The sequence below is a fragment of the Oryctolagus cuniculus genome, chromosome 1, assembly GCF_964237555.1.
Source record: "Oryctolagus cuniculus chromosome 1, mOryCun1.1, whole genome shotgun sequence".
NCBI classification, from domain to species: Eukaryota; Metazoa; Chordata; class Mammalia; order Lagomorpha; family Leporidae; genus Oryctolagus; species Oryctolagus cuniculus.
Window position 1 is genome coordinate 29,385,412 of NC_091432.1, and position 23,794 is coordinate 29,409,205.

At 41.1% G+C, this 23,794-nt stretch overlaps 1 protein-coding gene across 3 annotated transcripts in view; it reads right to left on the minus strand.

The window, feature by feature from the left end:
* Nucleotides 1-2,110: 2,110 nt before the first annotated feature.
* Nucleotides 2,111-23,794, minus strand: part of IFTAP (intraflagellar transport associated protein) — an 80,781-nt gene continuing 59,097 nt past the window's right edge. For all 3 annotated transcript variants that reach the window (XM_008269826.4, XM_008269829.4, XM_070064480.1), the window contains 2 exons: nt 21,188-21,309; nt 2,111-2,388 (listed from right to left, as the gene is read on the minus strand). In XM_008269826.4, coding sequence (XP_008268048.1) covers nt 2,191-2,388; nt 21,188-21,309 — 320 coding nt within the window. In that variant the 3' untranslated portion in view covers nt 2,111-2,190. The remainder of the gene's footprint in view (nt 2,389-21,187; nt 21,310-23,794) is intronic.

Genomic DNA, 23,794 nt, shown 5'->3' on the forward strand with positions numbered 1-23,794 from the left:
TACATGAATCAGTTCTAGAGCTCTTCTGTACAGCATGGTATATATGGGTATAGTTCACATGATTGTGCTGTACACTTCAAAATCTGTTAAAGAGGGTGTTAGGAAACTGGCAGTTTTGGCCAGGTGGCCTGAGCCAGGCTCCACCCCCATCCTAATGGGATTCGCTGCTCCTGCTTCCCTGCCCGCCCTCGGGCGAAGTTTTAAAAGGGCCTGTTCCTGAACGCGTGCTCTCTTGGCCCTTCTCTCCTTCACTCTCTTGGTTCTTCTCTCTTAGCTTTCCTCTCCTGCTCTCTGCTCTCCTCTCTTCTCTGCTCTATGTTCTCTCCTCACTAGCTCCTCTCCTCTGGCTCTCTCTCTTATACTTTCTCTCTCTTTCCCTTCACCGTCCCTTCACTCCGGTCTGTTGGGTGTTCCCCAATAAACCCTTTCCCTTACTCCGGTGTTCGGTGTGTTTTGTGACGGCTAACATTAATATATAACAGAGGGTAGAACTCATGTTGTCTTTTTTTAAAAAGATGTATTTATTCGAAAGTCAGAGTTACACACACACACACACACAGAGCGAGAGAGAGAGAGAGAGAGAGAGGTCATCCATTCACTGGTTCATTCCCCAATTGGCCATAATGGTTACAGCTGCGCCAATCCAAAGCCAGGAGCCAGGAGCTTCCTCTGGTCTCCCTTGTGGGTGCAGGGGCCCAAGGACTTGGACCATCTTCCACTGCTTTCCCAGGCCATAGCAAAGAGCTGGATCGGAAGTGCAGCAGCCAGGACTCAAACTGGCACCTATATGGGATGCCGGCACTGCAGGCCGCAGCCTTACCCACTATGCCACAGCACCAGCCCTGTCATGTTGTCTTCTTACCCACACACGAAAAGAGAAAAAGAGAGACAGAGAGAGAGGAAAAGTCATAGCAAACAAACAAACAAAGCAAAATAGAAACAAACGTACCACTCTGGCACACAAAGTTAACAGTAGGGGAGAGGCTCAGAGCAGAGGCTATGTGAGAACTCTCTACTCTCTTCCTCGATGTTTCTGTGTACCCAACTGTTCTGAAAAATGTTCTACTTAAAAGAAAAAGAAAAAAAAACACTGAAACCAAAGTACATTTGATTTGTTACTGATTCCTTCAATAATGAAAATTTCTTCATACATATTAACCCTCCTTTTCTCCTTCCTATAATGCACTCACAGGAATTCTACACAGTGACTACTCCATTTTATGTTTTTGCATTCACTGGTTGTCTTGCCTTCTCTGATTGTATTTCAAGCTCCTGCAGACAGATCATTCCTTGTGCAGTATAACTATCATCACACACAGTGAAATGGTAATAACACAACGCAAGGATCCAACACATGACACATAATCAATTCTCAGATGCCTTCTTTTTTCAGTGAAGCCTTTCCCAATCAATCCCACATGCCCAACCTCTGAACACTCACACTGACACCACTGTCTCTGGACAGCTGGGATCAGCGACCTACTCATGTAAGCAATTTTTTTCTATGTGTGACAATGTGCTTTGTGGGGTTAGTGGGGTTTTAATTTAGTTATTGGAAAAGCAGAGATACAGAAAAATAGAAAGAGATCTCCCATCTGCTGGTTCACTCCACAAATGTCTGGCATAGCCAGGGCTAATCCATGAGACAGTCAGGAGCCAGGAACTCAATTTGGGTCTCCCATGTTTGTCACAGGGACCCAAGTACTTGAGTCATCACCTGCTATCTCCCAGAGCCTGCATTAGCAGGAAGCTGGAATTAGGGGTGGAGCCAGGACTCAAACCCAGGCACTTAGATATGGGATGCTTGCATCCTAATCAGAGTCTTAATGGCTAGGCCAAACACCTGACCCTGATGTGTTTTGTATGAATGATTTTCCCCCAAACCCAAGAATGTAGGGTCCTGTTTCCAGTCTTTGTGACAATACCCACATCATCGCGTAGCACGGTGCTCTCTCAAGAGACCCTTCAGCAGCTATCGCTTCCTGTCCACATCTGCTTGAAGCATCACAGGATGCCTCAATAATACAACAGAAGAGAATTCTGTAAGGGCAGTCTCCCACTAGCCGATCTTTTGATACTTGACTTGGATAAATGAATGCACACATGTAAATTTCCACAAAGGTAATGATGGTAGGTTTATTCTAAAGTTGCTTGTGCAAGAACAAAATAAAGCAAAAATGCCTTAGTGAATCAGTCGCTGGCTTCCTCTAAGTTTATGTTAGTGTTCTCTGTCCTTTGCTTGGATAGCTCTTTGATGCTCTCTATCTCCGCAGGAGTGAACTTCGGGGTTAGGGTCACACTGTCATAATCGAATTCTTCATCGAGACAGAAAGTTTGAACTTCATCTCCTTCATCAAGCGAGGAGGACTGAACTTCAGCTCTGGGTATCTACAAAAGGTAACAGAAGAGGAAAAAATAAATACAATCATTGTAAGCGAAAATAAAGTAGACAACATAAACTCTCCATTAATATTTAATTAAACAGTTTTTTTAGATTTCAGCACCCTCAGCTGATTAAGTTGCTTTTAAGTAAAGAAATAAATTCAATTATTCAATCTGACCTAATTTAAGCCTCTTAATATGCCCCATTTGTACTCTGCTGTATCTGAATGAGTATCATTAGCTAATTCTGCCCCAGGCAAGAATCAGAAACTCTCCCCTACACACATTCATTGCATTTTTTCACCACTTAAAATGTCAAACCTAGAGACATATAGAAAAGTTAAGAGTTATATTAAAATGTGAGAAAATACACCTTGAGATTTAGATCCACTTTAAATACATTTTTACCATTTACTAAAAACAGATCTGCATTAATAAAACACAATTTTCTAAGATAAAAATACTCTATACTTAATATACTCCTTCAGATAATACCTGTATTTCTGGGTAATAACAACAGGGATTAAACTACATAGCATCAGGGCCGGTGCTATGGTGTAGCACTTAAAGCCGCCACCTGCAGTGCTGGCATCCCACGTGAGCACCGGTTTGAGTTCTGGCTGCTCCACATCCAACCCAGCTCTCTGCTGTGGCCTGGGAAAGCGGTAGAAGATGGCACAAGCCTTGGGCCCCTGCACCCACAGGGGAGACCCAGAAAAAGCTCCTGGCTCCTGGCTTTGGATCAGTACAGCTCCATCCATTGTGGCCATCTGGGGAGTGAACCAGTGGATGGCAGACCTCTCTCTCTCTCTCTCTCTCTCTCTCTCTCTCTCTCTTTGTCTCTCTCTCATTGTCTGCATCTGCCTCTCTGTAACTCTTCCTTTCAAATAAATAAATAAAAGTACATAGCATCATCTTGCACTTGGAATCCAAGATCCCTGCCAAAAAAAATTATAGTTTATGTACAAGTCAGAGTAACTACAAAATGATACAATAATTTAGTAGGTATTTATTTATAATGTGTGAGTTTTAAAGATTTCCTAAAGGAAGGTAGACAAAAAGCATATTTTCCAGTAAACAGAATGCCTTAGATCAAATTGTACCAGTCACTTAAAAGCCTCATCAAAACCAAATAGTGTGTAATTTGATAATATCCAGCACCTCTATGTAGTTCTATAATATACATGGTGACACTGAAAATTGACAACTATGATTTATGCAAGAATGAAAAAAATCTTTAATACAAAATCAGTTTTAAACATTCTTGCAGGTGGCTTTCGCAATGTTTATAAAAATGTAGCATACACTTGAGAAATTACAGGCCAGTATTAACAGTGAAAAAGAAATCAAGAAAAGTAGGTATCTCCTATCTGTTTGGCAAATCATACTTATAGTTATGTGTGCAGCGCTAATAGTAAACACCCAGTCATTTTTCTTCCTTTCGTAATAAAACCAGCCAGAGAACAGATCTCAGAGGCCTATTCATTTCCTCTTTGGTGGAAAGTGTCTATGTGCTTTCCTGACACAGGCAGAGATGGGAACTGCCATGGAGTGAGTGCCCACTATGAGCCAGCCCTAGGCCTAGGAACCAAGCGGACAATAGCAGTAATCTTCAATCTGCCCAGCAGTCATAGTTAGCCCCTGTTTTACAGAGCTCTGGAAGGTCATAAGTAACTGCCAAGGGGTACATGATTACCAAGGAAGAGAAACAACATTGGAATTCAGCGCCATGTGCTTCTGATAAAGCTTTACCTGTTCCACAAAAGCACCAGCAAAGGAAAAATCAACCTTGAAGTTCGCAGTAAGCCTAGCCATAGCTCTTGGGAAGAAAAGATGTTTTCTGAGGAAGCTGAACAATTCCCATAGCTTACCATTAAAAGAAAAAAAAAGCATACTCAAGGCTACATGTAGTACATTTACTGTCTTTAAAAGAGCAGCTGTACACAGGAAGCAAATCAGCCTGCAGAGTGACTGGTCTGTCCATTCTGATCACTTTCTAGGATTAAATTTATCATCACCGCAGCCAAAGTGACAGTGGGGTAATACTGCTAACACCAACTCAAATGAAGAAACACACACAAATGACACATGATGTTCATTTCCTGAATAGAAGCATCTGTGCCATCCTCAACTCCACTCAGCATTAAATACTAGGGCCTGCAGGCTTGGCCACAACCCCATCCTGAGTTGATTCTAACTGATCCTGGCAGAGTACAAGGAGGAGCCCCCACCTCCACCTGTGAAGTCTGATGGGATTTTTACTGCCCTTTCATGCCATGTCATCACCATGCCTACAAGATTCAGGCTGCCACACCAATGCATGCCTACTGCACTAGGACCCTGGCCTCTAACACCTGCCTAGACCCTACTAGCCATTCTCATGTAGCCACTGCCTTCATCCACTTCTCACTTAGGCTGGGATGCAGTTATAAATTAGGCAAATCTCCTCTGCTGTGCTAAAATCCCAATGATACTATCTCATGCCCCCCCCACCACCACCCTCCTTCTACACAGCACAAACAGCCCTCATATTCCTACACTGTTTTCCTTTACTTGTTCACTCAATAAACAATAAAGTATTAGATACTGGGAACACAAAACAAATATTGCAAAATCTGTGTGTACAATGTTTCAAAACTTCCAGCAGAAGACAGAATTAAACAAATGATTTCTATCATATGCCATGTTCCTCAATAGAGCAAAACAAAAGGGAAATGGAGGCATGGAGGGGAACAGGAAGTGAAAAAAAAAAAATGACTTTCAACTGAATATTGCCTCTCTCTGACCAGCCTTCCCTGACATCACCTCCATTTACTACCCCCCTGGTTTTAGCAACCCAGATTAAGTAAACCTTGCATTCTGGACTTGTCAACTCTGAAAAGGGTTAACTCCGATGGCTAAGTTAGTATCACCTAAATATGGCTGAACTCATTGCCTTCTTACCCTTTCCCTCTCCTGAGGTCCCAATATACCTGTGGCTATCATACCCAACACTATGGTCCTAGAGATAGAAATTCATCCTTAAATGTAAAAAAAAAAAAAAGTATTTCCCTCTTTTTTTCTTCATATACTTGAATATTTCTCTGTTTTGGAACATGATTTTCTTCATCAGTAACTTGGTATTAACCACAACAATTGCAAAGAATAAAGTTTTCAGTCATCCAATAAATATAATGCCAACACAAAGATTACTCACTTATAAATACACAATATAATACATACAAAATAAATAGTTAAATATATAGCTGCCTTCATTTAGAAACTAAGAGCTATTAACAGCAGCTATTGTTGTATTAATTTCCTAGGCATTTTCAGGGAATTAAATACTGAAACAGAAAAGCAAGAAACCAAAAGCAGAAATAATTTCACATGTGCAGTGCCAGAACAGGCTACTGAGGCTATCTTAAAACTTTTGAGGGCTGCGATGCAATGTGGCCAGTACATCCTAGAGTCGAAATGTCAACACGATAGCCTCACACAGTCATTGAGGTATGCTCTGTTCCTTTCCCAAACCTCTGTATTCCTATTAAATTCTAGGCATTGTAGTAGGTGCTAGGGATACAAAGATGAAGACCTTATATGAAGACACACATATAAGATAAACATATCACTATAGTAAAATGTGGTAAGTACAAACGATATAGAGAAGAAGTAATGGGAATAGAAACGGTGTATCAAACCCCCAGACCAGGCTGAGGGTATTGAGAAGGAATCAGAGAAGGCTTCTTGGAAGAGGTGATATCTAGGCAAAAACCATAAACCTAGTTATGAACGTTATTTCATATTCCCGGGTAACATCAGGCATATTAGTTAATACAGTTAAGGAAGAAGAGCCTTGCAGAAAGGGGGAGTGTGCTGGGCAGGCTTAAGAAAGAAGATACAGAGTTTCAGATCTGTGAGTCGGCAAATGTGCAGAGAGTGGCAAGGGAAGACCATGGCGCCGAATCATCCTGGAGACGATAAGAAGTCCATTAAGAATTTTTCAAGAGCAGAGCAGACATGGACAATCATCCATACATTTCATATAAATTCCTTCACTCATTCAAATTTTTACTGAGCACCTACAATCAAGCAGGTACTAGACTACAAAGGAGAGAGACATCTGCCCTCTCTCTTGGAGCAGTATCTAGACAGGCCACTTTGAAGATGAGACAGAGGGCAGATTTGCAAGGAATGAACCTGGAGCAGAAGACTACTCAGAATCCCGCTGAGGAAGGGCAGGCAAGAGATAATGAGAGCAGGGCACTGGAAGGAGAGATCTAAAAAATATTTACACAGTAAAACTGGCAGTGCTATGAGAATGGAAGAAGAGGGAGAACACAGAAGGGCAAGCAAAGATGAGCTTGGCTTTTACAGCGTTGCATTTGTCAGTAACCTGAAGGAAATAATGGAGGAGTCAACAGGCAGCTAAATCTACAAAGTTCAAGTTCAGGAGAAAGGAGGCTGTGAAGCTAGAGATACCAGTTTGGAGAAACAGGCATAAAAGGTAGTACCTTGGGCCGGCGCTGTGGCTCAATAGGCTAATCCTCCACCTTGCGGCGCCGGCACACCGGGTTCTAGTCCCGGTTGGGGCGCCGGATTCTGTCCCGGTTGCCCCTCTTCCAGGCCAGCTCTCTGCTATGGCCAGGGAGTGCAGTGGAGGATGGCCCAGGTGCTTGGGCCCTGCACCCCATGGGAGACCAGGAAAAGCACCTGGATCCTGGCTCCTGCCATCGATCAGCGCGGTGCGCCGGCTGCAGCGGCGGCCATTGGAGGGTGAACCAACGGCAAAAGGAAGACCTTTCTCTCTCTGTCTCTCTCTCACTGTCCACTCTGCCTGTCAAAAAAAAAAAAAAAAAAAAAAAAAAAAAAAGGTAGTACCTTAAAGATGAAAATGGATCTAGAGACTAATTGAAAGATGAAAATGGATCCGTGTATGTTGGATGGCAGGATCCACAGGTTGAGCAAGAAACCCTGGTGAATGCCAACTCCTTAGGGATGGTTGGAAGGAAAAATCCCCAAAGGAAGTAAGGAAAGAACAATTAGAGAAATACACAAAGAGCCGAAGAATAGTTTAATGAGAAGGAGCGGAGAAAGAACGTCTGGGGAAGAACAGCGCTGTCAGACCCATGAGAGAGACCCCAGAAATAAAGATTTTTTTTTTTGGAAAGTGTCTGACTGATTGGGCAACTGTTAAGTAAGTGGTGCTTTCATGATGAATATGTTCAGGTAAATGATCAGAGCCAAGGAACCACTGCAGCACGTTGAATAAGGAACGAGAGGCCAGTTATAGAGTCAGGTCTAATGGTTTATGGAGTTGGGAAGGAAAGAGAAAGCAAAAAATAGTCATCAAAGGAGTCTAAGATGAAGGAAAGGTTGTTTTTCCTTGTTTTGTTTCATTTCGTTAAAGATGAAAAAGACTTGAACACATTTACATGTTGATGGGACTGAGCCAACAGAGAAAAGAAAATGACCCCGGCCAGCGCCATGGCTCACTTGGCTAATCCTCTGCCTGTGGCGCCGGCACCCCAGGTTCTAGTCCTGGTTGGGGCACCAGATTCTGTCCTGGTTGCTCCTCTTCCAGGCCAGCTCTCTGCTGTGGCCAGGGAGTGCAGTGGAGGATGGCCCAAGTGCTTGGGCCCTGCACCCCCATGGGAGACAAGGAGGAAGCACCTGGCTCCTGACTTCAGATTGGTGCAGTGTGCCAACTGTAGTGGCCATTTGGGGGTGAACCAACGGAAGGAAGACCTTTCTCTCTCTCTCTCTCTCTTTCTCTCTCTCTCTCACTAACTCTGCCTGTCAAAAAAGAAAAAAGAAAAGAAAATGACCCCAACCATGTTTGTCAGAGAATCATTCCCAATAAGTAGTGAAGTTCTTTACCTTAAGAGCGTTTGTTAAGGGCCTGCCCTGTGGTGCAGTGGGTTAAGGCCCCAGCCTGCAGTGCCAGCATGCCACATGAGCGCTGGCTCATGTCCCGGTTGCTCCATTTTCAATCCAGCTCCCTGCTAATGTGCCTGAGAAAGCAGTAGAAGATGGCCCAAGACCTATAGGTCCCTGCATCCACATGGGAGACCCAGAAGAAGCTCCTGGCTCCTGGCTTCACATCAGCTCAGCTCCAGCTATTGTGGCCATTTGGGAAATAAACCAGTGGATGGAAGACCTCTCTCTTTTTCTGTCTCCACTTCTCTCTGTAAATTGGTCTTTCAAATAAATAATAAAATATTTTAAAAAAGAGTGTTCATTCCATAAATATTTATTGCATGTCTACTATATGCATGGTACTGACTTCAGTACCAGTTCTGACTTTCTGCACTTTAAATCAAGTAAACTTACAAAGATAGGTCTAAGTCAACGTAGTTTTCCAAGAAAGAGACACATATGTACAATCATGTACCACATAACCACGTTTTGCTCAGCAGTGGATCACACACATGATGGTAGTCACAAAAGATTACACGAGAACTAAGAAATATTCCTACTGCCTGGTGATGTTGTAGTTAATGTTGTATATTCTTGCTAATGTTTGTGGCAATGCTGGTGTGAACAAGTCTATCTTCCTCCCAGCCATATAAAAATAAAGTGCACACATACACATAGTACAGCACATACAGTTAAGGAAAGGACAAAACACTTGACAATGACAGTAAATAACTTTGCTTCTGGTTTACATATTTACCATGTAGGCTTTTTTAATTTTTTATTTTTTTTATTTTTTGACAGGCAGAGTGGACAGTGAGAGAAACAGAGAAAAAGGTCTTCCTTTGCCGTTGGTTCACCCTCCAATGGCCGCCACGGCCAGCGCGCTGCGGCCAGTGCACCGTACTGATCCGATGGCAGGAGCCAGGTGCTTATCCTGGTCTCCCATGGGGTGCAGGGCCCAAGTACTTGGGCCATCCTCCACTGCACTCCCTGGCCACAGCAGAGAGCTGGCCTGGAAGAGGGGCAACCGGGACAGAATCCGGTGCCCCGACCGGGACTAGAACCTGGTGTGCCAGCGCCGCAAGGCGGAGGATTAGCCTAGTGAGCCGCGGCGCCGGCCCATGTATACTTTTTAACCAAATTTTATAGTGCTCCTTCTACTTATTAAAAAAAAAAAAAAAGTTGGGGCCAGCACTGTGGTATAGTGGATAAAGGAGCTGCCTGTGATGCCGGCATCCCATGTAGGGGTGAGTTCAATTCCTGGTTGCTTCGCTTCTGATCCAGCTCCCTGCTGATGGCCTGCAAAAAGCAGCAGAAGAAAGTCCAAGTGTTTGGGACCCTGCCACCCTTGTGTGAGACCTGGAGGAAGTTCCTGGCTCCTGGCTTCGTTCCTGGCCCAGTCCAGGCTATTGAGGCCTTCTGGAGATTGAACCTGTGGATGAAAGATCTCTCTCCCTTTCTCCCTCGTTCTCTCTATATGTAACTCTGCCTCCCAAACAAACTTTTTTTATAAGATATTTATTCATCTATTTGAGAGGCAGTCACATAAAGAGAGAGAAAGAGATAGAGAGAAAGGTCTTCTATCTGCTGGTTCACTCCCCAAATGGCCACAATGATCAGAGCTGGGCTGATCCAAAGCCATGAGCCAGGAATTTCTTCCAGGTCTCCTATGTGAGTGCAAGGGCCAAAGCACTTGGGTCATCTTCCACTGCTTTCTCAGGCCATAGCAGAGAGCTGGATCAGAAGAGGAGATCCCAGGACACAAAACGGCACCCATATGGGATGCCAGAGCCACAGGCAGAGGATTAGCCTACTATGCCACAGTGCTGGACCCACAAATAAATCTTTAAAAAAAAAAGTTTACTGTAAAAATGTATGCTAATATACTCTGGCCTCAAAATTAGCCCTTAAGGCATTCGGATCTGGCTGAAGAGCCCATGAGAGTATTTTAGGCATGGAAAGCCAAAACACTCTGGCAAAAAAAAAAAGAAAAAAGAAAACACCTAAATGAAAGATCTCTGTGACTGAGATCCCAGTGGAAAAAACGGGCCATCAAAGATGGAGGTACCTGGCCGGCACCACGGCTCACTAGGCTAATCCTCCGCCTTGCGGCGCCGGCACACTGGGTTCTAGTCCCAGTCGGGGTGCCGGATTCTGTCCCGGTTGCCCCTCTTCCAGGCCAGCTCTCTGCTGTGGCCAGGGAGTGCAGTGGAGGATGGTCCAAGTCCTTGGGCCCTGCACCCCGTGGGAGACCAGGAGAAGCACCTGGCTCCTGCCATCGGATCAGCGCAGTGCGCCGGCCGCAGCGCGCTGGCCGCGGCGGCCATTGGAGGGTGAACCAACAGCAAAGGAAGACCTTTCTCTCTGTCTCTCTCTCTCACTGTCCACTCTGCCTGTCAAAAAATTAAAAAAAAAAAAAAAAAAAAAAAAAAGATGGAGGTACCTTGCTCTGAAGGGAGGAGAGAACTTCCACTTTGACTATGACCTTGTCTAAATAAGATCGGAGTCAGCGAACTCAAAATGCTTCCATAGCCTTGGCAACTCATGATAAGAGCCTAGGGTGAGTACTGATGCCATAAACAAGAGTGTCAGTTTGTTAAGTCAACAACAGGAGTCACTGTGCACTTACTCCTCATGTAGGATCTCTGTCCTTAATGTGTTGTCCAATGTGAATTAATGCTATAACTAATACTCAAACAATATTTTACACTTTGTGTTTTGGTGTGGGTGCAAACTTTTGAAATTTTTACTTAATATATACTAAATTGATCTTCTTTATATAAAGATAATTTAAAATGAATCTTGATGCAAATGGAATAGGAAAGGAGCGGGAGATGGGAGGGTTGCGGGTGGGAGGGAATTTATGGGGGGGAAAAGCCGTTGTAATCCATAAACTGTACTTTGAAACTTTATATTTATTAAATAAAGTTAAAAATATTTAAAAAATGTATGCTAATAGAGAGGGAGTTTACTGCTCTAGTCTAGGGGAAGATAGTTTAAAAAGTGGAGAGAGGGTAGTCTCAGGGAAGAGGTAGGGAGAAAATGGCAGAGGAAACTCCACACAAATTAGGACACTGTGGGGGCCAGCGCTGTGGCGTAGCGGATAAAGCCACCGCCTCCAGTGCCAGCATCCCATATGGGTGCCGGTTCAAATCCCAGCTGCTCCACTTCCTAGCTGGCTCTCTGCTATGGCCTGGGAAAGCAGTGGAAGTGGCCCAACTCCTTGGGTCCCTGTACCCACGTGGGAGACCAGGAAGAAGATTCTGGCTCCTGGTTTCGGATCAGTGCAGTTTCTCCAGCCATTGCAGCCAACTAGGGAGTAAACTAGCGGATAGAAGGTCTCTCTCTCTCTGCCTCTCCTTCCCCCTCTATGTAACTCAGACTTCACATAAATAAATAAATCTTTAATAAAAGAATCTTAAGGGATCAATTCAACAGGACAATGTGACTATTATGAATTTATATACACCTAAACAGGGCACCTATTTAAAAGAAATATTAAGGGATCTAAAGGGAGACATAGACACCAACACAGTAGTAATGGGTGACTTCAATATCTCACTTTCAACAATGAGCAGATCAACCAGACAGAAAATCAGCAAGGAAACAACAGAGTTAATCAATACTATAGACAAAACGGATCCAACAGATATCTACAAAACTTTCCATCCTACAGCCACAGAATACACATTCTCACCAGCACATGGAACTTTCTCTAGGATAGACGACATGCTAGGCCATAAAGCAAGTCTCAGCAAATTCAAAAAAATCAAAATCATACCATGTATCTTCTCTGACCACATGGAATGAAGGTGGAAATCAACAATTCAAGAATCTTTAGAACATTTGTAAACACACGGAGACTGAACAACATGCTCCTGAATGAACAGTGGGTCACTGAGAAATAAAAAAATTTCTGAAAACTAATGAAGACAATAACGCAACATACCAAAACTTTTGGGATACAGCAAAAGCAGTGTCAAGAGGAAAGTCTATAATAATTGGTGCCTACATTAAGAAATTGGAAAGGCACCAAATAAATGAGTTATAAATATATCTCCAAGGACCTAGAAATACAACAAACCAAACCCGAAACTAGTAGGAGAAAAGAAATAATTAAAAATAGAGAAGAAATAAACAAAACTGGATTTAAAAAAAAAAAACAATATAAAAGATTAGCAAAATGAAAAGCTCATTTTTTGAAAAAATAAAAAACTGACACACATTGACCCAACTCACCAAAAAAAAAAAAAGGAGGGAGAAGACCCAAATCAATAAAATTAGACATGAAAAAGGGAATGTAACAACAGACAACACAGAAATAAAAAGAATCATCAGAAATTACTACAAGGACTTGTATGCCAACAAATCAGGAAACCTAGAAAAAATGGATAGATTTCTGGACAAATACGAACTACCTAAATTGAATCATGATGAGGAAAACCTAAACAGACCAATAACCAAGACAAAAAGTGAATTAGTAATAAAAACCTTCTCAGCAAAGAAAAGCACAAGACGGCATGGCTTCACTGAATTCTACCAGACATTTAAAGAAGAACTAACACCAATTCTTCTCAAGCTATTCAAAACAATTAAAAGGGAGGAAATCCACTCAAACTCCTTCTAGGAAGCCAGCATCACCTTAATCCCTAAACCTGAAAATGATATAACAGAGAAAGAAAACTATAGACCAATTTCTCTAATGAACATAGACACAAAAATCCTCAAAAAAATACTAGCCAATCAAATCCAACAACATATCAGAAAGATCATTCACCCAGACCAAGTGGGATTTATCCCTGATACACAGGGATGGTTCAACATTCACAAATCAATCAATGTAATACATCACATTAACAAACTGAAGAAGAAAAATCATATAATTATCTCAATAGATGCAGAGGAAGCATTTGATAAAATACAATAACTTTTATGATGAAAACTTTAAGCAAATTGGGAATAGAAGGAACATTTCTCAACAAAATCAAAGCAATTAATGGCAAGCCCATGGCCAGCATCCTATCGAATGGGGAAAAGTTGGAAGCTGAATTTCACTGAGATATGGAACCAGAGAAAGATGCCCACTCTCATCATTGCCATTCAATATAGTCCTGGAAGTTGTAACTAGAGCCATTAAGCAAGAAAAGGAAATCAAAGGGATACAAATTGGGATGGAGAAAGCCAAACTATCCCTATTTGCAGATGACATGATTCTATACATATGGGGCCAACAGACTCCACTAAGAGACTATTGGAACTCATGGAAGAATTTGGTAATGTGGCAGGATATAAAATCAACACACATTTTGTATACACAATGTCACAGCTAAGAAAGAACTTCTAAGATTAATCCCATTCACAATAGCTACAAAATAATCAAATACCTTGGAAAATTTAACCAAGGATGTTCAAGATCTCTAAGATGAGAATCACAAAACATTAAAGGAAGAAATAGAAGAAGACACAAAAAATGGAAAAATCTTCCACGTACATGTATAAAGAATCAATATCATTAAAATGTCCATACTATGAAAAGCAATTTACAGATCAATGCTAGACCAACCAAAATACCAAGGACATTCTTCTCAGATATAGAAAACATGATGCTGAAATTCATATAGAAACATAAGAGACCCCAAATAGCTAAAACAATCTTATACAACAAAAACAAACCTGGAGGCATCACAGTAACAGATTTCAAGACATACTACAGGGCCGGCACCGCGGCTCACTAGGCTAATCCTCTGCCTTGCGGCGCCGGCACACCAGATTCTAGTCCCAGTCGGGGCGCCGGATTCTGTCCTGGTTGCCCCTCTTCCAGGCCAGCTCTCTGCTGTGGCCAGGGAAGTGCAGTGGAGGATAGCCCGGGTACTTGGGTCCTGCACCCCATGGGAGACCAGGAGAAGCACCTGGCTCCTGCCTTCAGATCAGCGCGGTGCACCAGCCGCAGCGGCCATTGGAGGGCGAACCAACGGCAAAGGAAGACCTTTCTCTCTGTCTCTCTCTCTCTGTCTCTCTCTCTCACTGTCCACTCTGCCTGTCAAAAAAAAAAAAAAAAAGACATAGTACAGGGCAGTTATAATCAAAACAGCCTGGTACTCATACAAAAACAGATGGATGGGCCAGTTGAGCAGAATAGAAATGCCAAAAATCAACCCATCCATCTACAACCAATATATATTTGACACAGAAGCTAAAATCAATCCCTGGAACAAAGACAGTCTCTTCGGCAAACAGTGCTGGGAAAACTGTATTTCCACATACAAAAGTATGAAGTAAGACCCCTACCTTACACCTTATACAAAAATCCACTCAACATGGTTTAACGAAGTAAATCTACAACCTGATACCATCAAATTATTAAAGAACGTTGGGGAAACCCTGCACAACATTGGCATAGGAAAAGAGTTCTTGGAAAAGACCCCAGAGGCATAGGCAATCAAAGCCAAAATTATCAAATGGGATTACAACAAATTGATAAGCTTCTGAAATGCAGAAGAAACACTTACAATGTGAAGACACAATGAACAGAACTGAAGAAATTATTTGCAAACTATGCAGCTGATAAAGGATCAATAACCAGAATATATAAAGAAATCAAGAAAATCTAAAACAGCAAACAAACAACCTAGTTAAGAAATGGGGAAAGGACTTAAACAGGCATTTTCAAAAGAGGAAATCCAAATGGCAAACAGTTACATGAAAAAAATGCTCAGGTTCACTAGTCATCAGGGAAATGCAAATCAAAACCACAATGAGGTTTCACCTCACTCCCCTTAGAACGGCTTTCATACAGAAATCCGTAAGTAATAAATGCTGGAAAAGATGTGGGGAAAATAGTACCCTAATCCACTGTTGGTGTGAATGTAAACTGGTACAGCCACTGTGGAAAACAGTATAGAGATACCTCAGAAATCTGAATGTAGATCTACCATATGACCCAGCCATGTCACTCCTGGGAATTTACCCAAGGGAAATGAAATCAGCACATGAAAGTTTATCTGTACCCCCATGTTTATTGCAGCTCAATTCACAATAGCTAAGATATGGAATCAACTCAAATGCCCATCAGCTGAATACTGGATAAAGAAATTATGGGATATATATACCATGGAATACTACATAGTGGTAAAAACATGAAATCTTGTCATTTGCAACAAAATGGATGAAAATTGGAAAACATCATACTTAGTGAAATAAGCCAATCCCCCAAAAAACAAATACCATATGTTCTCCCTCATCTGTGATAACTAACAGAGCACCTAACAGGTAATCTGTAGAAGTGAAATTGACACTTTGAGATGCTATGACTTTGAACAGCCCTTGCCCCAACTGTTCAGTATTTTTTCCATACAATTGGTTGAACCCTTTACTTAGTGTGGAATTAATTGTATGTGTATAAAGTTAATTGAAAATAGATCTTAGTAAAAAATAATGAGAATAGGAGAAGGAGGATGAAGGGTGGGATTGTGGGTGTGAGGGTTGGTACAGTGGGAAGAATCACTGTATTCCTAAAGTTGTATTTATGAAAAGCATGAAGTTTGTATTCCTTAAATAAAAGTTTTCTGAAGGAAAAAAAAAAAAGAAACTGTCCATTTCAGGGTGGGTGTTTGACAGTGAAGATGCCATTTGGGATGCTGATATCCCATTTGGGAGTGTAGAGTCGGGGTCCTGGCTCCTCTGCTGCTGATTCAGTTTCCTGCTAATACACATCCATCCTGGGAGGCAGCAGGCAATGTCTTGAGGAGTTAGGTCCCTGCCACCAACATGTGTGACTTGGACTGAGTTTTTGCCTCCTGGCTTTGGCCAGGCCCAGCCCTGGTTGTTGAGTATATGTGGGCAGTGGACCAGAGGATGAAAGTTTCTCTTTGCCTTTCAAATAAAATTAAAATTTAAAAATTAAAAGAAATTACCCATAGCACATAAATTATAGAATTTATATATATGAAATTGGTCATAACATGTGTAATATCTAAGGTGATGTCACCCCTTATCATTTCTAATACATGTACTCAGTAACTTCTCTATTTTTGAAAAAAAAAATCTGACTAGACTTTTGTTGATCTTTTCAGTTTATTATTACTGTTATTGATGTTTTATATTTTTTATTTTTTTGATTGGCATGTAATAATTGCATGCAGTTACAGGGTGAAATATAACGTTCTGTTTCACATATATACTCAGCAATGTCTGAATCAGAGAAATTAGCAGATCTGTCACCTAAAACTTTCATAATTTCTCTATGGTTAGCAGGTTAAAAATCCTCTCTTCTAGTTATTTGGGAATAAGCATAGCATTAAAAATATGGAACTGTTGAATCAGCATGGTTTAAGTTAATTTCATTTTGTCAGTGTTATTTTTTAAGAATTTTTTAAATGCTTTAGACTATTCTGATTCAGTGAACTTTTTTTGTTGAAAAAGCTGTGAAGCCAATAGAGCAGACAGGTGGTCTGTACTAGAGGAGAGGCGCCCAGCCCTCAGGTGGGCCTGGAGCACTTGCTGGCCATGTAATCCACCTGCTCTTCTCTGGGCCCCACGCCCAATTTCAGGTCCATGTACATACTGTGCTGTGTCCCCACCCTCCCTACGTGAGTTGGTCTGTCCCACTGTTGTCCATTGTGACTCCTCTTGTCCTGTACCTTTATCTTCAATCCTCTGGCATGGACCAAACAATAGCAACCACCTTTTTAAGATTATTGTTAAGAAATGAACTGGTAATGTACAGAGTGTAGGCAAAAGTTTCTTGTTAATAAAAAGCACTAACACAGGCACCAACATATCAAATGGAAACTCACGACAGTGCCTCAGCATCTCTGTGAGGACGTGGTGAAGTAGAAATAAAGCCTTTGCAAGCCAGCAGCATATTCTGGACTCACACATTTCAAAAATAATAATAATAAATATGAAACAATTGGTGAAAAAAAATTTATGCTGTGTTACCCTGGCAGCAGCCTCATACTCGTGTCTACCTCATCTATTGATTGCATCAAGAGCCACATCAAGTGCTTAGCCCACGCCATCTAGGTTCATTTAGTTCACACAAAATCACCCAACAACACATCTCTCAGAACCTATCCCTGCCATTAAGTGACACATGAATGCAATTCGAAGTGAGACTGGGTATATATGCAATTCAGAAAACATTGCTGGGCTCTTCCAAATGAAAACTGTTGGAATTTCTGTTTCAGTTGTTGGCTGTTGTAACACACTTTGGGGATTCTTTTCTTTCTTCTTAGGTTCATTTTAGGGTTCTAAGCTCTAAGACTCCAAGGTTTTTAGATTACAAACTGAAATTCTGATTTATTTCATGTGAAAATGTGTGCAATGGAACACTAAATCCCCTGTTGCTAACCAGAAAACAACCGTGAATTAAGTTATTAACTTGTTATTTTTGCCTGAGGAGCTGAGAGAAAGATGTGGATTTCAGGTGCCTAATTTCAAATCTAATTGAAAAATTTTTGTAGCCTTTCAGGGAATAGAATTTGTATCCTATTAGAAAACTTCAAGTTTCCTTAAAATTACTCATGTGACTTATTCTAACAGAAACACTGTTAAAAGAAGAATCATTTTCATTCATAGTACCATGTAGGCAAATTAAAGAAAACAGAACTAATGCTCAAATCAATAATTTGCAGTGTTTAGCTGTAGGCTACTGTACAAAGTAATACGGTAGATATACCATCTTTATAGGTGAAAAATTTTAAGTCCCATTATTTGACACAGGACATCTACTGAAACTCTACACAAGTTTCTTCTATGACCTCTTCTATGGTTTGGGCAGGAAGGGAGAAACACAATTTTTCATCTTTCTAATGTGAACTCATGCTTAGTAAAGCAGTTCAAAGTTCCCAACAGTCAACAAGGCAAGAAGTAATTCACAAATAGAAATTGGAAAATGTTTGACTTTGAAAATACACATGAATTAAACCAGTGATAAATTAGGGGGAAAAATGGTCCAATTCATTTCAGAAAGTGATGGATTCTTAACAGAAAATTAAGAGGAGGTCAGAGCTTCCAGAATATATTTTTATGTGTTCAGACTGAAGTCACAGAAAGCAACTACTAGCTCTGGGCCCAAATAGCCATCTAGTAGACCCTCATAGCACACATTTGCTGGAAATCAATAATTATGTTCTTTTACTGACACTGCTTATTTTAAAAATAAGACTAATACTATTAATAGTTTTAAATGAGGCAGAGTTGGTGCAGTGCTGTGACTCTAAACAGTTCTGAAAAGTTTATCCAATAAATAATGATTAGAAATTAAAGTCCCAGAGGCCAGCATAGTGGTATAGTGGGCAAAGCCACTGCCTGCAACACTGGAATCCCATACGGGTGGCAGTTTGAGTTCCAGCTGCTCCACTTCCAATCCAGCTCCCCGCTAATGTACCTGGGAAAGCAACACAAGATGGCCCAAGTACTTGGGCCCCTGCAGTCTACATGGGAGACTCAGAAGAATCTCCTGGCTCCTGGACTCAGACCAGCTCAATCCACTATTGCAGCCATTTGGGGAAAGAACCAGCAGATGGAAGATATCTCTCTCTCTGTCTCTCCCTCTGTCTCTCTATAACTCTGCTTTTCAAATAAATAAAAAAAATCTTTAAAAAATAAATTAAAATCTCAAACAAACTGTTACTTTGGATATTTACTAGCTAAAGTTAGTCATCTATGGCTCAAGAGTTTGCCTACATGAAAATTGCTCATATCATTTTAATTCCAGTATTTAAAAATGTTCACATTTTCTGTAAATTTAAGAAATCAATATTCCTTTTAAAGAAACAACTTTATATGGAGTTTTAACTTTCATTTTTCTGGCTATATAATAGATTCCACAAATCATTCAACCTTTTTTAACCGATTAACTGAAACTTTTCATAACAATATCCATAATTGTACTCAAATATATATATTCTATAATTGTATTGCAACATAATTTTTTTAAAAGATCTATTTTATTTATTTGAAATACAGCGTTACAGAAAGAGGTAGAGACAGAAAGAGAGGTCTTCCATCTGCTGGTTCACTCCCCAAATGGCCGCAACAGCCAGAGCTGCACTGATCCGAAGCCAGGAGCCAGGAGCTTCTTCCGGGTCTCCCACATGGGTGCAGGGGCCCAAGGACTTGGGCCATCTTCTACTGCTTTCCTAGGCCATAGCAGAGAACTGGATCGGAAGAGGAGCAGCCAGGACTAGAACTGGCACCCATATGGGATGCTGGCACTTCAGGCCAAGGCTTTAACCTGCTGTGCCACAGTGCCAGCCCCTAATTTTATTTCTATGAGGTGCCATGGCTGGTCCAATAACTTGTATGGTCACAATTGAAACTGATTCCTGCTAAGAATAACCTTGCAATTTAGCATCTGACAACTCAGAGAAAGCAATCTACAAGTGAAAAAAACATATTGAAAAAATCTGTTCCAATCAATTTATCTGGTAAGCAATTTGGAAGTTTAATATAAGCTCTGAATATTCTTTTGTGACATCGGTGGAAAAAGTACTATTAAAAAAAAGGACAATTTACAATTGAAATGCATGGATTATTTCTGATTGAAAAACCAGTACCATAACAGAATTATCTTTCAGTGACAAAATTAGTATTTGTACAACTAAATTATCAAGAGAGACCCCATGGACTGTATTAGGAAGCAATAATAAAGAGCCAGTTGGTCCCCCTTTATGTTCATTGAAGAAGGTAAGAAAGGTCACTTTGCCTTACCACCAGCCTTGGTTGGTACACACTGGTTAACTGTAGAACAGTTGCAAAATAGGGGCCAGTGTGGTGGTGCAGTGAGTTGAGCCAATGCCTGTTGATTCTGACATCCCATATGAATGTCACTTGGAATCCTGGGTGCTCCACTTCTGATCCAGCTCCCTGCTAAAGTACCTGGGGAAGCAGCAGAAGATGGCCCGAGTACTTGGGCCCCTGCCACCCTTGTAGGAGACCTGGATGGAGTTATAGGCTCCTGGCTTTGGCCTGGCCTACCCCCAGCCACTGCAGCCATTTGGGGAGTGAACAAGCAGATGGAAGACTCTGTTTCTTTCTCTCTCTCTCTCTCTTGCTCTCTTTGTAACTCTGCCTTTCAAATAAATAGATCTCTAAAAATAAAAGTTTCAAAGAGATAGCAAAAGATGATTTTCAAGTTGCAGAGTTGGGAAAGTAAGAGTGTGGCAAAAATGGCAGGGCAACAGTTCCCACACTCCCTTGTGGCTAGATAAAGACACATGGCCAAGGGGTTGCCAATGGTATGTGGGCAGAAGTGAAGAGCCCTGACTCATACACATAGGGGGACATGTTGGCCCCTATCCTCAGCCCCGACCCCTCCAGGGCATGAGGGTGATGTGATCTGTGGACAGTGTCACAAGACATGGTACACATCCACGGGGAAGGAACTTGGGTCCCCATAACCCCAGGGAACCAAGTCAACTGCTCACTTTAAGGACCCTCTACAGATTGTTAAATAAGATAAAAAAAAATCCTTATTTCCTTTCAGTCACTGACTTTTTATTGGGATTCTGTTATAGCAGCCCAGCCTAACTTCAACAAATACAAAAGGTTTCTAGGACCTCAGAAATAAAAATTTTTAAAAAACCAGTCAGTATAGACTAAAAGACGTAAAACTTTCCATCCTTTCTATTGCATAATGCCTAGGTAGCATTGTCCTGCTGCATGGCACAAATGAACAGTAGTAGTTTACACATAAAAAACATGATTGTGCCATGTGTTTTAAAAGAAATAAATACCTAAGAGATAGAAGTTAGTGAGAGGTACCAAGTAAACAACTTGAATTTTAAATTCTCCCAAAGATGAGAAAAAATACAAAAGCACACAGGTATAATAGCAATTTTCTGAAATGACAAATTACAAAATCCAGGCAGTGTCAAGAACAACTGAATTTCCTGTGGAGTACCTCTTCCACGTCTGTTCCTTTTACAGTGGGCCTTGGCTTCACATGAGGGCTGAGAGGCTGGTCCATGGAAGGAACACTGGCTTGTACGTCCTGTTCTACTTCTCCTGGAAGCAGCAGCAAATCTGTTGAACACAAAATATCTCAATCGTTCCTTTCACCAAGTTTACAACTTACCTAAACTATCTAAAAGCCAATAATAATCAAGAGAATGTAGCAAATATGCTTAAGTAAAGTAAATCCATTCTACTACGCCTGTCCTCATCAGGGAATTTAACTTGAGGGATTCCCTGTGCCATAAAATAGAAGCCATTGGGGCATTAGTTTTGTCCTCTTCTTGCAAAGTTACCACCCATCCAAAAGGTTTCACGAAAATGGAGTAACTTGACTATGCTTCTCACTCTCAACCCAGTTTCCACTTTTATAGGAAAACAAGACAAGAGGAGGGCAGTTTTGCCTCATTTTCCCATATTTTCCTGAGGGGTTGAAGAGAAAGAAAATAGAGTGCTGACCTCGTACTTAGACAATATGGCAATATTTCATATATATATATATATTTATATAAAGAAACAATGATGCCAGAAGGAAAGCACTTTAACTCAGCAGAAAAATGAAATACTCTGTCATATTCAGAATGCACATTCTCATTTTCAACACTTGCAAACAACAACGTGTTTCCTGCTCGTTGAGCACAATCACAAGAATTCAATAACCAATCTTGGTTTTCTGATCGGCCCATTGTAAGTGGTCATGTTCCTTTATTTGCGTGCGTGTGACAGTGCATGAATGCATCACAGACGACAGATGATCTTCCACAGCCTTTCTAAAGGATGACAAAAAAATTAAAACAAAACAGAAGCACTTCAGGTTTCCTCCCCAGTCTAAGTGTTCAGAGAACCAGAAGGGCTTACTGCAGCTAGCCAATAACCTGCAGCTGGCTCAGGATGAAACTGCCTGACACTCAAGGATGATCCTAATTAAGTCACTAATTAAGTTCTCAGTGGAAGTGATTAATTAACAACCGGCATGCCTTGGCTGATGCCAATGGCAGCAAATACAGGGAGATAATTGAGCAGGTATTGATATTCAAAAACTGAAACTTAGTTGAAATGCACCACCTCTCTCCATTGTAGACATCACCTTCACAAAAAAAAATAACAAAACTGTTAAGACTTTGGCAGCAGAGAACATAATCAGAGGATCTGGAAACAGAACAGCAGTGCGGAGATGGTAGTTCTATTCTGCTTAATTACTGAAATCCTAAAATATGATCTTATTAATTAGCAGAAATAAAAACAATAATAGTAGTCAACATTTTCCAGGCATTAACTCAGCATGTCCTCTCAACAGCTCTATTAGTTCCCTTTGACAGGCAGTCAGCTTTTAGCACTGACAATGACCTCATTCAAGACCCATTGGCTAGAAAGGGCAAAGCTGGGCAGTGTAGCCTAAGAGCCTGCACTTAGCCCTTCATGTCGCATCATAGACTTCTTTTAAATAGGCATTTGTTACACATTTTATTTAACCCAATTAGATTATGCATAACTGGGGGCACCAAGAAATGTCACTAACCACAGCACATTGTCATTGCAAGGCACCATTAAATGTATCTCCCAAACACTTTATACTCAAAGAAGTAATATTTCTGAACTCAATAAGGTTGGTGGGAAGATTGGCTTTCTAGTGTATCTATTTCAGAGTTCAAAGCTCAGCTCCCTTGTGCAATGGCCTAGGACTGGCACAAAACTGGTGAGGGGCCTGCCAACAATAAAGGCAAGAGGACAGAGGTTCAGGCCTCTCAATGTGAAAACCAATACCTACAAGGCCCATTGGCCGCCAGTGAAAACATCAGTTCAAATGTGAAATCAAAATCAATTCTGCTTTCAGAGCTATTTAAAATCATTTCTCTGACTGACAAATTGTGCAGCCAGGAGTACAATTCTGCCGTTCCTTTGCTGAAACTGTGCACTTCCCTAATCTGTTTCCAAAGAAAGGATTTTCAACAAAAATTGGTTTCTTTCGTAATTCTACTGCCATGGGAACAATTCTTTGAGAACAAGACTCCTTATCCCCCACATTTTAAATTCTTGTCACTTGTTTCTCCAGTGTGATGGTAAAATGCATCAAGGCATATCTATTGGTATCTAACACCCCACCTTACCATTACCATAGTGAATTCTTAATAAATACTTGGAGAGAGAAAACTAATTTTCTGCATCTCAAGTTTTAAACTGAACAGCATGTATCAAGTCTACCTGCCAACAGGACACTGTAGAAGATAAGTGTAGTCTCTACCCTCAAAAACTAAATACTGATAAGAGAATAATCAAGAAAAGCTCAGAGAATAATCAAGAAAAAATTGCATAGTTCTAACCCTCAAGATGACAGATTTATAAAAGGGCAGAAACAATATGGATGAGAACAGCCCCCAAAGGTACATGTTATAAAGCAAACCACTGCTATCTTTTACTCATTTCATAGTCATGGGTGGTTATTTATTTACTCAAATTCTCCCCAGGAGAAACAAAATATTGTATTCACTGATTGTGAAGAATGGCATTTCTGATGGTCCCTGTAAAACTTTCTAAAACTTGAACGCTTTAAGAAACT